Source organism: Blennius ocellaris (genome assembly GCF_963422515.1).
Source record: "Blennius ocellaris genome assembly, chromosome: 20".
Taxonomy (NCBI): Eukaryota; Metazoa; Chordata; class Actinopteri; order Blenniiformes; family Blenniidae; genus Blennius; species Blennius ocellaris.
Window position 1 is genome coordinate 23,577,271 of NC_137669.1, and position 15,856 is coordinate 23,593,126.

A 15,856-nucleotide genomic window follows, 5' to 3' on the forward strand; every position below is an offset into this window, starting at 1 on the left:
GGTCCGCAGCTGCCCGGTGGAGGCTGCTTTCTGGGTGATGTGACTGTGGTCGCACGGTGTCACAGAGCGGGACTCTCGGTCTCCGTAGCCCCAAAACAACCTTTAAACATCGACTCTGACCGCCGCCAGGGCCTCTCGGCGGGGCTGAGAGCCCGGTAGCCGCCTCGAACTCTCCGTTCCACCGACCCGGGACTGTCCGCAGCGAGGCTCTGGTCCTCTCGGCTCCGCGGGGCCAGGCGAGGCGCGGCGGGAGCAGATGGAGTCTGCGCCGGCGAAGGCGAAGCCGCAGGGCCGGCTCCTGGTGTCCACCCCGCTGGACGCGAAAGACGAACTGGAAGAGGTGGGCCGGGAGGGGTCGGCGGGCTGCAGGCTCCGCGGGAGGCGGGATAGTGTAGCAGCAGGCGGGCGAGCAGAGGGAGAAGAGCCGTACAAAGATCCACCACACTCGGCTAGCAGGCTAGTTAGCTCGGCTAGCGGCGGAGGCTGAGGGGAACCCGGGGGAGAACCGGGGGCGAACCGAGGGGAACCCGCGGGCCGCCAGCTCCACGTGGGACTGCGCCGGTGCCGCTGGTGTGCTGACCCGGTTCGGGGCTATGAGATCCGGTCGAATGCAGATTTAAAGTCCCTCAACGGACACAGTGTTAGCACAGCATGCTAATCCAACGTAAACAGAGCTAACTGAGCATGCGCGGTGAGGCGCGTGTCAGTCACCAAGGTGACTGTGACAATAAAGTTTTGATGTTTGATAAAGTTGACTTTAATACTGTGAGTGACCCCAGAGAGAGACGCGTTTTTTCTTACTTCCTGTTACTGAACTCTGTTGTTTGTTTGACTTGGTTTCTGTTGTTGTGCCCATGTATTGTTTTTCTTTGTGTTGTTCATTTACTTTTTGTTGGTGTCTTCCTGTGTTATTTACTTTCTGTGTTGTTTGTTTTGTCTGTTTACTTTTTGTTATTTAATTTCTGTGTCGTTTGTTTCCTTTTTGTTGTTGACATCCAATCGTGTTTACTTGTTATTGTTTACCTTGTTGTTGACTTGCTGTGTTTGTGTGTAGCGATTGGAGCGTTGCGTTGGAATTGTGCAGGCGTTGACCAATGGGCTGTCGGAGAGAGAAGCCAACGATGCTCTCACCGCCAACGTAAGAACCTCCGACCTACTGCACATCTCTGTGAGCACAAAGTACTGCAGTGAGTACTGAGGATACACACTGTGTGTGTGTGTGTGTGTGTGTGTGTGCGCGTGTGTGTGTGTGTGTGTGTGTGTGTGTGTGTGTGTGTGTGTGTGTGTGTGTGTGTGTGTGTGTGTGTGTGTGTGTGTGTGTGTGTGTGTGTGTGTGTGTGTCCGCAGGTGTGTAAAGGACAGCAGCAGCATGAAGAGGTGTGCCTCGGTCTATTCACTCTGGTCCTTCTAGAGCCGGCTCAGGCCCAGAGGGTGAGTGACCTCACTGTGACCTCACTCTGACCCCACTGTGACCCCACTCTGACCTCACTCTGACCTCACTCTGACCCCACTCTGACCCCACTCTGACCTCACTGTGACCTCACTCTGACCCCACTCTGACCCCACTCTGACCTCACTCTGACCTCACTGTGACCTCACTCTGACCCCACTCTGACCTCACTCTGACCTCACTCTGACCTCACTCTGACCTCACTGTGACCTCACTCTGACCCCACTCTGACCCCACTCTGACCTCACTCTGACCTCACTGTGACCTCACTCTGACCCCACTCTGACCTCACTGTGACCCCACTCTGACCCCACTCTGACCTCACTCTGACCTCACTGTGACCTCACTGTGACCTCACTCTGACCCCACTCTGACCTCACTCTGACCTCACTCTGACCCCACTCTGACCTCACTGTGACCTCACTGTGACCTCACTCTGACCTCACTGTGACCTCACTGTGACCTCACTGTGACCTCACTCTGACCCCACTCTGACCCCACTCTGACCCCACTCTGACCCCACTCTGACCCCACTCTGACCCCACTCTGACCTCACTCTGACCTCACTCTGACCCCACTCTGACCCCACTCTGACCTCACTGTGACCCCACTCTGACCCCACTCTGACCTCACTGTGACCCCACTCTGACCCCACAGTGTGTGTGTGTTGCAGTGTTTCAGAGACCTGACCCTGGTGAACAGAGACGGGATGAACGTGATTCTGGTGAAAGTCAATCAGGTCCTCATGGAGAAGTTCCTCAAACTGCAGGACGTCCCCCGAACGCAGGTGAACCACACACACACACACACACACACACAAGGGTTGAATAACTCTAGTTGCTGCTGTGTTGCTGGTGTAGTTGTTGCTGGTTGGTTGTTGTTGTGCTCCAGGTGGTCGTGGCTTTGCGGCTGGTGGTTGTTTCCTCGTTGCAGCTGGTCAGAGAGCGACTTGTTGACACAGTTCATTGTCACTGATTGTTGTTGCTGATGTGTTGATGATCGTTGCCGTGTTGCTGATGGTTGTTGCCATGTTGCTGATGTGCTGATGGCTGTTGCCGTGTTGCTGATGGTAGTTGCAGTGTTGCTGATGGTTGTTGCTGACGGGCTGATGGTTGTTGCCATGTTGCTGATGGTTGTTGCCGTGTTGCTGATGGTAGTTGCAGTGTTGCTGATGGGCTGATGGTTTTTGCCGTGTTGCTGATGGTTGTTGCTGACGGGCTGATGGTTGTTGCCGTGTTGCTGATGGTTGTTGCCATGTTGCTGATGGTGGTTGCTGATGTGCTGATGGTTGTTGCCATTTGCTGACGTGCTGATGGTTGTTGCCATGTTGCTGACGTGCTGATGGTTGTTGCTGACGTGCTGATGGTTGTTGCTGACGTGCTGATGGTTGTTGGCGTGTTGCTGATGGTGGTTGCTGACGTGCTGATGGTTGTTGCCATGTTGCTGACGTGCTGATGGTTGTTGCTGACGTGCTGATGGTTGTTGCTGACGTGCTGATGGTTGTTGGCGTGTTGCTGATGGTCGTTGCTGTGTTGCTGATGGTTGTTGCCGTGTTGTTGATGGTTGTTGCCGGTGTTGCTGATGGTCGTTGCCGTGTTGCTGATGGTTGTTGCCGTGTTGCTGATGGTTGTTGCCGTGTTGCTGATGGTCGTTGCCGTGTTGTTGTAATCGTTGCCGTGTTGCTGATGGTTGTTGCCGTGTTGCTGATGGTCGTTGCCGTGTTGCTGATGATTGTTGCCGTGTTGCTGATGGTTGTTGCCGTGTTGCTGATGGTTGTTGCTGACGTGCTGATGGTTGTTGGCGTGTTGCTGATGGTCGTTGGCGTGTTGCTGATGGTCGTTGCCGTGTTGTTGATGGTTGTTGCCGTGTTGCTGATGGTCGTTGCCGTGTTGCTGATGGTCGTTGCCGTGTTGCTGATGGTCGTTGGCGTGTTGCTGATGGTTGTTGCCGTGTTGTTGATGGTTGTTGCCGTGTTGCTGATGGTCGTTGCCGTGTTGCTGATGGTCGTTGCCGTGTTGCTGATGGTTGTTGCCGTGTTGCTGATGGTTGTTGCCGTGTTGCTGATGGTCGTTGCCGTGTTGCTGATGGTTGTTGCCGTGTTGCTGATAGTTGTTGCCGTGTTGCTGATAGTTGTTGCCGTGTTGCTGATAGTTGTTGCCGTGTTGCTGATGGTTGTTGCCGTGTTGCTGATAGTTGTTGCCGTGTTGCTGATAGTTGTTGCCGTGTTGCTGATGGTTGTTGCCGTGTTGCTGATGGTTGTTGCCGTGTTGCTGATGGTTGTTGCTGATGTGTTGATGGTTGTTGCTGATGTGTTGATGGTTGTTGCCGTGTTGCTGATGGTTGTTGCCGTGTTTCTGATGGTTGTTGCTGATGTGTTGATGGTTGTTGCCGTGTTGCTGATAGTTGTTGCTGTGTTGCTGATGGTTGTTGCTGTGTTGCTGATGGTTGTTGCTGATGTGTTGATGGTTGTTGCCGATGTGTTGATGGTTGTTGCCGTGTTGCTGATGGTTGTTGCCGTGTTGCTGATGGTTGTTGCTGATGTGTTGATGGTTGTTGCCGTGTTGCTGATGGTAGTTGCCGTGTTGCTGATGGTTGTTGCCGTGTTGCTGATGGTTGTTGCCGTGTTGCTGATGGTCGTTGCCGATGTGCTGATGGTTGTTGCCGTGTCGCTGATGGTTGTTGCCGTGTCGCTGATGGTTGTTGCCGTGTTGCTGATAGTTGTTGCCGTGTTGCTGATGGTTGTTGCCGTGTTGCTGATGGTTGTTGCCGATGTGTTGATGGTTGTTGCCGTGTTGCTGACGGTGGTTGCCGTGTTGCAGCTGGTGTGGCTGGTCAGAGAGCTGGTGAAGAGCGGCGTGCTGGGAGCCGACGGCGTCATCATGACGCTGCTCAAACAGATCGCCGGTGAGTTGTGTCCCTTCACCATCAAGGCTGTGCCTCGTGCCCACATCGCCATGGTAACGTCTCCTCGTCCCTCGTCCACCTGCAGGCGGAGACATTTCCACCAAGAACCTGTGGCTGGCTGAGAGCGTCCTGGACATCCTGCTGGACCAGAAGTACGTCCAGGAACATGATTCTCTACTTCGGATCCTACTGTGAATGTTGACGTGTACTCTGTGTACTCTGTGTACTCTGTGAATGTTGACGTGTACTCTGTGTACTCTGTGCAGGGAGTGGGTGTTGAAGAGTGGGATGCTCATAGCGATGTCCGTCTACACCTTCCTGCGCCTCATCGTGGATCACGGAACCCCAAACCTGCTGATTCTGCGCCAGAAAGAAGTGGACTTCTGCATCGGCATGCTGAGGGAGAAGGTGAGGAGCAGGAGGAGGAGCAGGAGGAGGAGCAGGTTTCATCTGTGTTCATCCTTTCCCCCTGCCGCTGCAGTTCATGGAGTGTCTGATCATGGGCAGAGATCTGGTCCGTCTGCTGCAGAACGTCGCTCGGATCCCAGAGATGGATCTGCTGTGGAGAGACCTGCTGCACAACCCCCAAGTCCTCAGCCCGCAGTTCACTGGTAAACTACACTTCCCATGATGCTCGGCTCACTGTGAACTATACTACCCACAATCCTCAGCTCACTGTGAACTACACTACCCACAATCCTTGGCCCACTGAACTACACTACCCATGATCCTCGGCTCACTGTGAACTACACTTCCCACAATCCTCGTCTCACTGTGAACTACACTACCATCAATCCTCGGCCCACTGAACTAAACTACCCACAATCCTCAGCTCACTGTGAACTAAACTACCCACAATGCTCGTCTCACTGTGAACTACACTACCCACAATCCTCGTCTCACTGTGAACTACACTTCCCACAATCCTCGTCTCACTGTGAACTACACTACCATCAATCCTCGGCCCACTGAACTAAACTACCCACAATCCTCAGCTCACTGTGAACTAAACTACCCACAATCCTCGGCTCACTGTGAACTACACTACCCACAATCCTCAGCTCACTGTGAACTACACTACCCACAATCCTCGGCTCACTGTGAACTACACTACCCACAATCCTCGGCTCACTGTGAACTACACTACCCACAATCCTCAGCTCACTGTGAACTACACTACCCATGATCCTCGTCTCACTGTGAACTACACTACCCACAATCCTCAGCTCACTGTGAACTACACTACCCACAATCCTCGGCTCACTGTGAACTACACTACCATCAATCTTCAGCTCACTGTGAACTACACTACCCACAATCCTTGGCCCACTGAACTACACTACCCATGATCCTCGGCCCACTGTGAACTACACTACCCACAATCCTCGGCTCTGTGTTGCAGGAGTCCTCCAGCTTCTAACGGCTCGGACCTCCAGGAAGTTCCTGGCCTGTCGACTCACACCGAGTTCCTGGCCTGTCGACTCACACCGGACATGGAGACCAAACTGCTGTTCATGACCTCCAGGGTGTGTGTGTGCGTCTGCATGTGTGTGTGTGTGTGTGAATCTCAGCTGTGTGTGTCTATCCTCAGCCGTGTGTGTGTGTGTGTGTGTCTCAGGTGCGCTTCGGGCAGCAGAAGCGGTACCAGGACTGGTTCCAGAGACAGTACCTGTCCACCGCCGAGAGCCAGTCGCTGCGCTGCGACCTCATTCGCTACATCTGTGGAGTCGTCCATCCGTCCAATGAGGTGCTGAGTTCTGACATCCTGCCACGCTGGGCAATCATTGGCTGGCTGCCTCACCACCTGCACGGTAAGGGGGGGGGGCGGGGTCTCGGGCCGTCGGTCACGGGGGGGGGGGGGGGGGGGGGCGGGACCTTCCTCTGAGTCCGTCTGCTTTGATCTGTGCCTGCAGTCCAACGTGGCGGCGTCCAACGCCAAGCTGGCGCTCTTCTACGACTGGCTGTTCTTCAACCCTGAGAAGGACAGCATCATGAATATAGGTGACACACACACACACACACACACACACACACACACACACACACACACACACACACAGCTGCATCAGAATGTGTTCAAAGTGACAAACTGTGTTTCAGAGCCGGCGATCCTGGTGATGCATCACTCCATGAAGCCTCATCCTGCCATCACAGCCACACTGCTGGACTTCATGTGCAGGGTAACACACACACACACACACACACAACACACACACACACACACACACACACACACACACACACACACACACACACACACACACACACACACACACACACACACACACACACCTGAACACAGTTTTACTCAGCAGCGTCTCTCCTCCTCCTCCTCCTCAGATCATCCCTCACTTTCTTCCCTCCGCTGGAGACTCAGGTCCGTCAGGGCGTCTTCAACTCGCTCACCTTCATCATGGAGAAGAGAGTGCTGGCGTAAGAATCTTCATCATCATCATCCTCCACTGTTCAGAGATGACTGGTGGATTATATACTGAACTCAAATATAAACACAACACTTCTGTTTTAACTCCTATTTTCCATGAGCTGAACTCAAAGATGTAAAACATTTTCTCTAAACACAAAAACTCTTATTTCTCAAATATTGTTGACAAATTACTTTGAATGTGTGTCAGTGAGCTCTTCTGCTATGGTCACCTTCCTCACCTAGGAGGAGGGGGGAGGGGGAGGAGGAGGAGGAGGGGGAGGGGGGAGGGGGAGGAGGAGGGGGGGGAGAGGAGGAGGGGGGGGGGGAAGAGGAAGAGGGTGAGGGGGGAGGGGGGGGAAGAGGAGGGGGAGGGGGGGAAGAGGAGGAGGGGGAGGGGGGAAGAGGAGGAGGAGGGGGGTGAGGGGGGGAGAGGAGGAGGAGGAGGAGGATGAGGAGGAGGGGGGTTGAGGAGGGGGAGGAGGGGGGGGAGAGGAGGAGGAGGAGGAGGGGGGAGGAGGAGGAGGAGGAGGAGGGGGGGAGAGGGGGAGGGGGGGGGAAGAGGAGGAGGAGGAGGAGGAGGGGGAGGGGGATCACTGGTTTGTTACTGGCTACTGATGTGTGTGTGTGTGTGTGTGTGTGTGTGTGTGTGTGTGTGTGTGTGTGTGTGTGTGTGTGTGTGTGTGTGTGTGTGTGTGTGTGTGTGTGTGTGTGTGTGTGTGTGTGTGTGTGTGTGTGTGTGTGTGTGTGTGTGTGTGTGTGTGTGTGTGTGCAGGCACCTGGCTCCACTGTTCGATAACCCAAAACTGGACCGGGAGCTTCGGTCGATGCTCAGAGAGAGATTCCCTGAGTTCTGCAGCCCCCCCCTCCCCCCCCCACTGAAGGTAACACACACACACACACACACACACACACACACACACACACACACACACACACACACACACACACATACCTCATTAAATGTTACTAAACTGTGAAATGTTTCTGGACTGTAGTGAAGATGGAAGAAGCCGTTTCCATGGAGATGGACAACCACATGTTGGACAAGGAGGATGGTTGCTATGACAACACAGAAGCTGCCTTCAGTGACGACGAGGAAGAAATCAACAATAAAGGTGATTGTTTAACGTTTAAAGCTGAATAAACCATAAAACCCCTTTCAAACTACAACAAACTGCTTGAAGCCTTGTTTGTTTTAGGATGTAATAGTTTTTCATCAATGTTTGTACTGAAGGAGTTTCTGTCTTCCACCAATCACTGCAGGGAAGAAGAGGGAGTTCCGCTTCCATCCAATCAAAGAGGCTGTGATGGAGGAACCTGCTGACATCACGCCCTGGCTGGACCAGCTGGACGACACCATGAAGGACAAGGTGCAGCAGCTCCAGAAGAGCAGGTAAGAGGTCCTGGTCCTGGGCCTGGTCCAGGTCCAGGTCCAGGTCAGACATGTCAGGTGAAGCATCAGTTCCCCTTTTTTTCTTTTTTCCCCCCCCTTTTTTCCCCTTTTTTTCCCCTTTTTTTCCCCTTTTTTCTCTTTTTTTCCTTTTCTCTTTCTTTTTTTTCTCTTTTTTCCCTTTATTCTCTTTTTTTCCCCTATTCTCTTTATTTTTTCTCTTTTTTCCCCTTTTTTTATATTTTTCTTTTCATTTATTTTTTCCCCTTTTTTCCCTTTTTTTCTCTTTATTTCCTCATTTTTTCCTCTTTATTTCCTCCATGTATCAGTGCAGTCTTTTTCCCTTTCCCCCCCCTTTTTTCCCCTTTTTTTCCCTTTTTTTCCTTTTCTCTTTTTTCCCTTTTTTCTCCTTTTTTCCCCTTTTTTTTATATTTTTCTTTTCATTTATTTTTTCCCCTTTTTTTCTTTTTTCCCTTTTTTTCTCTTTATTTCCTCATTTTTTCCTCTTTATTTCCTCCATGTCTCAGTGCAGTTTTTTCCCCTTTTTCTTTTTTCTCTTTTTTCATTTTTTCCCTTTTTTTTCCCCTTTTTTCCCCTTTTTTTCCCCCTTTTTTTCCCTTTTTCTTTTTTCTTTTTTTCCCTTTTTTCCCTTTTTTTCCCCTTTTTCCCCTCCTTTTCCCCCTCTTTTTTCCCCTCCATGTCTCAGTGCAGTTTTTCCCTCCATGCATCAATGTCAGACTCACAGTTGGATCGTTGTTCGAAGGTGTTTTGACTCGGGCCTCACGGCTTCCTTCCCTCCAGACTGTCATTGAGTCTGGAGGTCAAAGGTCACGGTGACGCTGACAGTGTGTTGTTCTCTCCTCAGTGACACGGAGGCTCAGTGTGAAGTCATGCAGGAGATCGTCGACCTCATTCTGGAGGTCAGTCACTCACCTCATCCTGTCACCTGGTAGTTAGTGAAGGACCAGGACTGGTAGTTAGTGAAGGACCAGCATCCAGGGTGGTAGTTAGTGAAGGACCAGGACTGGTAGTTAGTGAAGGACCAGCATCCAGGGTGGTAGTTAGTGAAGGACCAGGACTGGTAGTTAGTGAAGGATCAGGACTGGTAGTTAGTGAAGGACCAGCATCCAGGGTGGTAGTTAGTGGAGGACCAGGATCCAGGGTGGTAGTTAGTGAAGGACCAGGACTGGTAGTTAATGAAGGATCAGGACTGGTAGTTAGTGAAGGACCAGCATCCAGGGTGGTAGTTAGTGAAGGACCAGGATCCAGGGTGGTAGTTAGTGAAGGACCAGGATCCAGGGTGGTAGTTAGTAAAGGACCAGGACTGGTAGTTAGTGAAGGACCAGGACTGGTAGTTAATGAAGGATCAGGACTGGTAGTTAGTGAAGGACCAGGATCCAGGGTGGTAGTTAGTGAAGGACCAGGACTGGTAGTTAGTGAAGGACCAGGACTGGTAGTTAATGAAGGATCAGGACTGGTAGTTAGTGAAGGACCAGGATCCAGGGTGGTAGTTAGTAAAGGACCAGGACTGGTAGTTAGTGAAGGATCAGGACTGGTAGTTAGTAAAGGACCAGGACTGGTAGTTAATGAAGGATCAGGACTGGTAGTTAGTGAAGGACCAGGACTGGTAGTTAGTGAAGGACCAGGACTGGTAGTTAGGACCAGGACTGGTGGTTAGTGAAGGACCAGGATCCAGGGTGGTAGTTAGTGAAGGACCAGGACTGGTAGTTAGTGAAGGACCAGGACTGGTAGTTAGTAAAGGACTAGGACTGGTAGTTAGTGAAGGACCAGGATCCAGGGTGGTAGTTAATGAAGGATCAGGACTGGTAGTTAGTGAAGGATCAGGACTGGTAGTTAGTGAAGGACCACAGAGTGACCTGGTCCCCGGTGTGGTCCTCAGGAGGACTTCGACACGGAGCAGATGTCCGCCATGGCTTCCTGTCTGTCTGAACTCTTCAAAGACCACTTCAGAGGAGACGTCTTACCGGAGGAGATCACTGAGGAGTAAGAACCACCGGACCCCCCCCCTGCCCCCCCCCCCCCCCCCCGACCCTCCCCCCTGACCCCCTGTCTCTGCAGGTCCCTGGAGGACTCGGTGTGTAAGCCGGTGTGCCTGGTCTTCAGGAACCTGGTCACCATGCAGGAGGACAACAGCGGCTTCTCCGTTCTGCTGGACATGTTGGCAGAACTTTACCAGAAGCAGCCCAAGATCGGCTACCACCTGCTGTACTACCTGAAGGCCAGGTGAGACGCCCGTCTCTACGGGGACGCCACGTCCAGCACGTCCTCCTGATGGCGTGTCCCCCTCTCTGTGTCCGTCCACAGCAAGGCGGCCAACGGGAAGATGATGCTGTACGAGTCCTTCGCTCAGGCCACGGCGCTGGGCGACCTGCACACCTGTCTCATGATGGACATGAAGGCCTGCCAGGAGGACGACGTCCGCCTGCTCTGCTACCTCACCCCCTCCATCTACTCCGAGGTACTGAGACGCGTCCCCCGCCGTCCGTCCCCGAGGAAAGACGTGTCCTCACTGGGGACTGTCCCGCTGTGTGTTTCAGTTTCCCGACGAGACGCTGCGAAGCGGCGAGCTGCTCAACATGATCGTCGCCGTCATCGACTCCACGCAGGTGACCTCCGCTCTGACCCCGTGTCTCACCTGTGTGTGTCTCACCTGTGTGTGTCTCACCTGTGTGTGTGTCTCACCTGTGTGTGTCTCACCTGTGTGTGTGTGTGTGTGTGTCTCACCTGTGTATGTGTCTCACCTGTGTGTGTCTCACCTGTGCGTGTGTGTGTCTCACCTGTGTGTGCGTGTGTCTCACCTGCGTGTGCGTGTGTCTCACCTGTGTGTGTCTCACCTGCGTGTGCGTGTGTCTCACCTGCGTGTGCGTGTGTCTCACCTCTGTGTGTGTCTCACCTGCGTGTGCGTGTGTCTCACCTGTGTGTCTCACCTGTGTGTGTGTGTGCGTGTGTCTCACCTGTGTGTGTGTGTGTGTGTGTGTCTCACCTGTGTGTGTGTCTCACCTGTGTGTGTCGCCTGTGTGTGTCTCACCTGTGTGTGTGTGTGTGTGTCACCTGTGTGTGTCTCACCTGTGTGTGTCACCTGTGTGTGTGTCTCACCTGTATGTGTCTCACCTGCGTGTGTGTGTGTCTCACCTGTGTGTGTGTCTCACCTGTGTGTGTCTCACCTGTGTGCAGCTCCAGGAGCTGATGTGTCACGTGATGATGGGGAACCTGGTGATGTTCAGGAAAGACTCGGTGCTCAACATCCTGAGTGAGAAACTTTACTCAACTATTTACTGCAGTTGGTGTCTGACCTGTGTCTGACTCCGCTGTCTCTCTTATGTCCCTGTCCCGTCCTGTCCTGTCCCCGTCCTGTCCTGTCCCTCAGTCCAGTCTCTGGACTGGGAGACCTTCGAGCAGTACAGCACCTGGCAGCTCTTCCTGGCTCACAGCATCCCGCTGGAGACCATCATCCCCATCCTGCAGCACCTCAAGTACAAAGGTGGGACACACTGCTGGACACACCACTGCATGGGGACACACCACTGCACGCTCACTGGGACAAACCACTGCACACTCACTGGGACAAACCACTGCACAGGGACACACCACTGGATGGGGACAAACCACTGCACGCTCACCGGGACAAACCACTGCACAGGGATACACCACTGCACGGGGACAAACCACTGCACACTCACGGGGACAAACCACTGCACAGGGACACACCACTGCACGCTCACTGGGACAAACCACTGCACAGGAATACACCACTGCATGGGGACAAACCACTGCACGGGGACACACCACTGCACGGGGACAAACCACTGCACACTCACGGGGACACACCACTGCACAGGGATACACCACTGCCCGCTCACTGGGACAAACCACTGCACGGGGACAAACTACTGCACGGGGACAAACTACTGCACGGGGACAAACCACTGCACAGGAATACACCACTGCACGGGGACAAACCACTGCACACTCACGGGGACACACCACTGCACAGGGACACACCACTGCACGGGGACACACCACTGCACAGGGACACACCACTGCCCGCTCACTGGGACAAACCACTGCACACTCACTGGGACAAACCACTGCACAGGGACACACCACTGGATGGGGACAAACCACTGCACGCTCACCGGGACAAACCACTGCACAGGGATACACCACTGCACGGGGACACACCACTGCACACTCACGGGGACAAACCACTGCACACTCACGGGGACAAACCACTGCACAGGGACACACCACTGCACGCTCACTGGGACAAACCACTGCACAGGAATACACCACTGCATGGGGACAAACCACTGCACGGGGACACACCACTGCACGGGGACAAACCACTGCACACTCACGGGGACACACCACTGCACAGGGATACACCACTGCCCGCTCACTGGGACAAACCACTGCACGGGGACAAACTACTGCACGGGGACAAACCACTGCACAGGAATACACCACTGCACGGGGACAAACCACTGCACACTCACGGGGACACACCACTGCACAGGGACACACCACTGCACGGGGACACACCACTGCACAGGGACACACCACTGCCCGCTCACTGGGACAAACCACTGCACGGGGAAAAACTACTGCACGGGGACAAACCACTGTGCAAAAAAAACGAAGGTGTCAATCTGTCCCCTGTCTGTCTCTGTCCTCAGAACACCCCGAGGCCCTGTCCTGCCTGCTGCTGCAGCTCCGCAGAGAAAAGTAGGACACCGAAGACACTCTCTCTGTCTCTCCGTCCTTCTGATGTCCCTATAATTTCCCTCTGTCCTCTGATGTCCCTGTCCTGCTTCGTCCTCAGGCCCAGCGAGGAGATGGTGAAGATGGTGCTGAGTCGTCCCTGCCACCCGGAGGACCAGTTCACCACCAGCATCCTGAGACACTGGACGTCCAAACACGACGACACGCTGGGAGAACATATCAAGGCCCAGCTGATCAAGAACAACAACCAGCCGCGCAAGAGACAGAGGTGAGGACGGGCTACTGGGGGACAGAGGAGGACGGGGTACTGGGGGACAGAGGACGACGGGTTACTGGGGGACAGAGGAGGACGGGGTACTGGGGGACAGAGGAGGACGGGGTACTGGGGGACAGAGGAGGACGGGGTACTGGGGGACAGAGGAGGACGGGGTACTGATGTGTCTTTGTCTCCAGTCTTCGCAGTTCCAGCAGTAAATTGGCTCAACTGACTTTGGAACAGATTCTGGAACATCTGGACAACCTGAGGCTGAGTCTGAGCAACACCAAGAACAACTGTATGGACACACACACACACACACACACACACACACACACACACACACACAGACCAACTGTGTGTTAATATAAATGAATCCGGTGTGTTTCAGTCTTCACTCAGACCCCCATCCTTCAGGCTCTGCAGCACGTCCAGGCCAGCTGTGACGAGGCACATAAGATGAGGTACACACACACACACACACAGTACTACTGATGACATCACGGCGTCCCGGTGACATCATGGGCGCCCCCCCCTTGCAGGTTCAGCGACCTCTTCTCGCTGGCGGAGGAGTACGAGGACTCTCAGTCGAAGCCCCCCAAGTCCCGGCGTAAAGCCCCCGCCTCCTCGCCGCGCTCCAGGAAGGGCGTGGCCCCGCCCACCAACGCCGAGGAGGAGAGCGCCTCCAGCAGCGCCTCGGTACGGTTCCCCGCTCGGCCACGCCCACTCCTACCTTTTCAGGGAAAACTGTCCTGGTCCCGGTCCCGGTCCCGGTCCCGGTCCCGGTCCCGGTCCTGGACCCGGTCCCGGTCCTGACCCTGGTTGTGGTTTGTCTCCTCCAGGACGAGGAGGACTCGAAGCCCAAAGCCCCCAAGAGGAAGAGGAAAGGCTCGTCGGCCGTCGGCTCCGACAGTGATTGATGGACCCTCCGGCCAATCACAGAGCAGAGAGTAGCTCCCACCACTGCAGGAGGCCCCGCCTCCTCTTGAGGACACGGGGAGGGGGGGGGCCGAGACTCTGGACTTTGATCTGACGCCGTTTCCAAGGAAACGAGCTGGTCTCCTCTCCCAACATGCACTGGGAGTGAGACTGGTTTTAATAGCAGACATGACGATGATGATGATGATGATGACGACAGAGACACAGACGATGGGCCCTAGCATCTTTTTTTTATGACTGGGATAGGGCTCTTATTGTGGAGGGGTTTGACTTCCTGCTGTTTTTAGCAGGTCCTTCTTGTTCCGCTGCAGTAAAAGTGTTCATAGAAAAGCTGTTTGTTTGTTTGTTTGTTTGTGTTGTTCTGATACGACGACGACGACAAACCGGAACACAGCGGCTGCTTCAGACCGTCTTCCTGCAGGTCCTGCTCCTGGTCCTGATCCCGGACCCTCCTGCCCCCGGTCCTGGTCCCCTGAACCCACCTAGACCCGCTTTCAATATGACTGATCCGTTCAAGAATCTGCTTTCAACTTCACACACACACACACACAGTTTTAGCAGTTTTCTGAGGAAGTTTAATGAAAAGGTTTCTTTTATTTTGTTTTTTAATTCTAACCGGATGCTTGGATGAATAAAAATAATGAATAATTAAATTATTCTGCCTCTCGGGAGAAAGTCCATTGATTCGGCTTCCTGTACATCGCTGTGACGTCATCACGTTCAGACGTCACGTTGTGGTTCCGGGGTCAGAGGTCAGCTCCAGGTTGCGACTCACCGGTTCGTCTGTGGCGGTAATTTACCTTTTCTGCCGGGTCGGAGAACAGCCCCGGTCCTCGCACCGGGTCGGTCCGCACAGCCCGGCCGGCCCCTCGCACCGGTGCCCGGGGAACACCCGGGGAACTCCCGGAGCCGAGAAGCCGCTCGCAGGCTCCGTTTTACCGCCGTGAGGTCCGGAGGTCCAGCCGGAGCTGAAGCAGGTACCCCGGGGGAGAAACACCGAGCTTTACGGGGGGGGTTGACCGGCGGCTTGACCGGCGGCTTGACCGGCGGCTTCCCGGTTCTTCTGTCCCGGAATGTTTGTTGATACTTCAGCTTCACTGAGCTGCTTAACATGCTAATAGGCTAACATGCTAACGGGCTAAACTCTCCAGAAGTTTCTCTTCCGGTAATAACTTTTTATTTTAACTATTTATCTACCATCTAATTTTTTTTCATTTTAATTAATTGATTTCAGGCATGTGACAATTCAGTGTGCAATCACATTATATATATATATAATATACATAAAGAATATGTAAGTATGTAGTGAGTTTTCCATAATTCACCCGCGGAACCGAAGTTGGGTAGATTGGTTCCGGTGGGATTGTTTATACTGGTGCACAGGCGGGTGTTTTTAGCTTAGTTAGCAACCGCAGGGTAACGAGACACGTTCCGTTCCTGTTCATTGTTACTTGTGCTTAATGTCAATAAAACTGCCGGCGTTGGCGCCGTGTTTTGACACTCGCGTTACAAGTACAGCATTAATACACATTATTACACATTATTACACCCCTTCCCAATATGTTCACACCCAAACAATGACGATATAGTTTGCTCACAGATTTTTATCCCTGATGTTCGTCGCTTTAAAGTCAGATATTGACTATTTCTAGTTTTCTGTTGCAGCATTACAGCGCCGCCTACAGGCCCGCCATGTATACGGCATCATTTCGAGTCGTCTCAAGTAGACGCAGGCGTTTTTTGTGTGGA

The 15,856-nt window shown here is 53.5% G+C and overlaps 2 protein-coding genes across 2 annotated transcripts in view; both read left to right on the forward strand.

Annotated features, from left to right (window-relative positions):
* Positions 1-44: 44 nt before the first annotated feature.
* On the forward strand, positions 45-14,441 carry ints3 (integrator complex subunit 3). Its single transcript, XM_080516006.1, is given in 33 exon segments — positions 45-340; positions 1,055-1,138; positions 1,348-1,431; positions 2,124-2,237; positions 4,270-4,354; positions 4,440-4,506; positions 4,621-4,762; positions 4,836-4,965; positions 5,757-5,794; positions 5,797-5,880; positions 5,973-6,149; positions 6,151-6,165; positions 6,268-6,355; positions 6,455-6,534; positions 6,695-6,706; positions 6,708-6,787; positions 7,552-7,636; positions 7,639-7,660; positions 7,775-7,894; positions 8,043-8,172; positions 9,035-9,089; positions 10,070-10,173; positions 10,249-10,413; positions 10,495-10,648; positions 10,728-10,796; positions 11,365-11,440; positions 11,558-11,671; positions 12,867-12,915; positions 13,013-13,180; positions 13,366-13,466; positions 13,560-13,632; positions 13,711-13,867; positions 14,011-14,441. Coding segments are annotated over 33 exon segments (3,084 nt in total). The 5' UTR covers positions 45-256; the 3' UTR covers positions 14,089-14,441.
* A 414-nt stretch (positions 14,442-14,855) lies between these two features.
* Positions 14,856-15,856, forward strand: part of gon4la (gon-4 like a) — a 13,965-nt gene continuing 12,964 nt past the window's right edge. The window contains exon 1 of the mRNA XM_080515518.1: positions 14,856-15,084. The gene's annotated coding sequence lies outside the window, so the exon portion shown is untranslated. The remainder of the gene's footprint in view (positions 15,085-15,856) is intronic.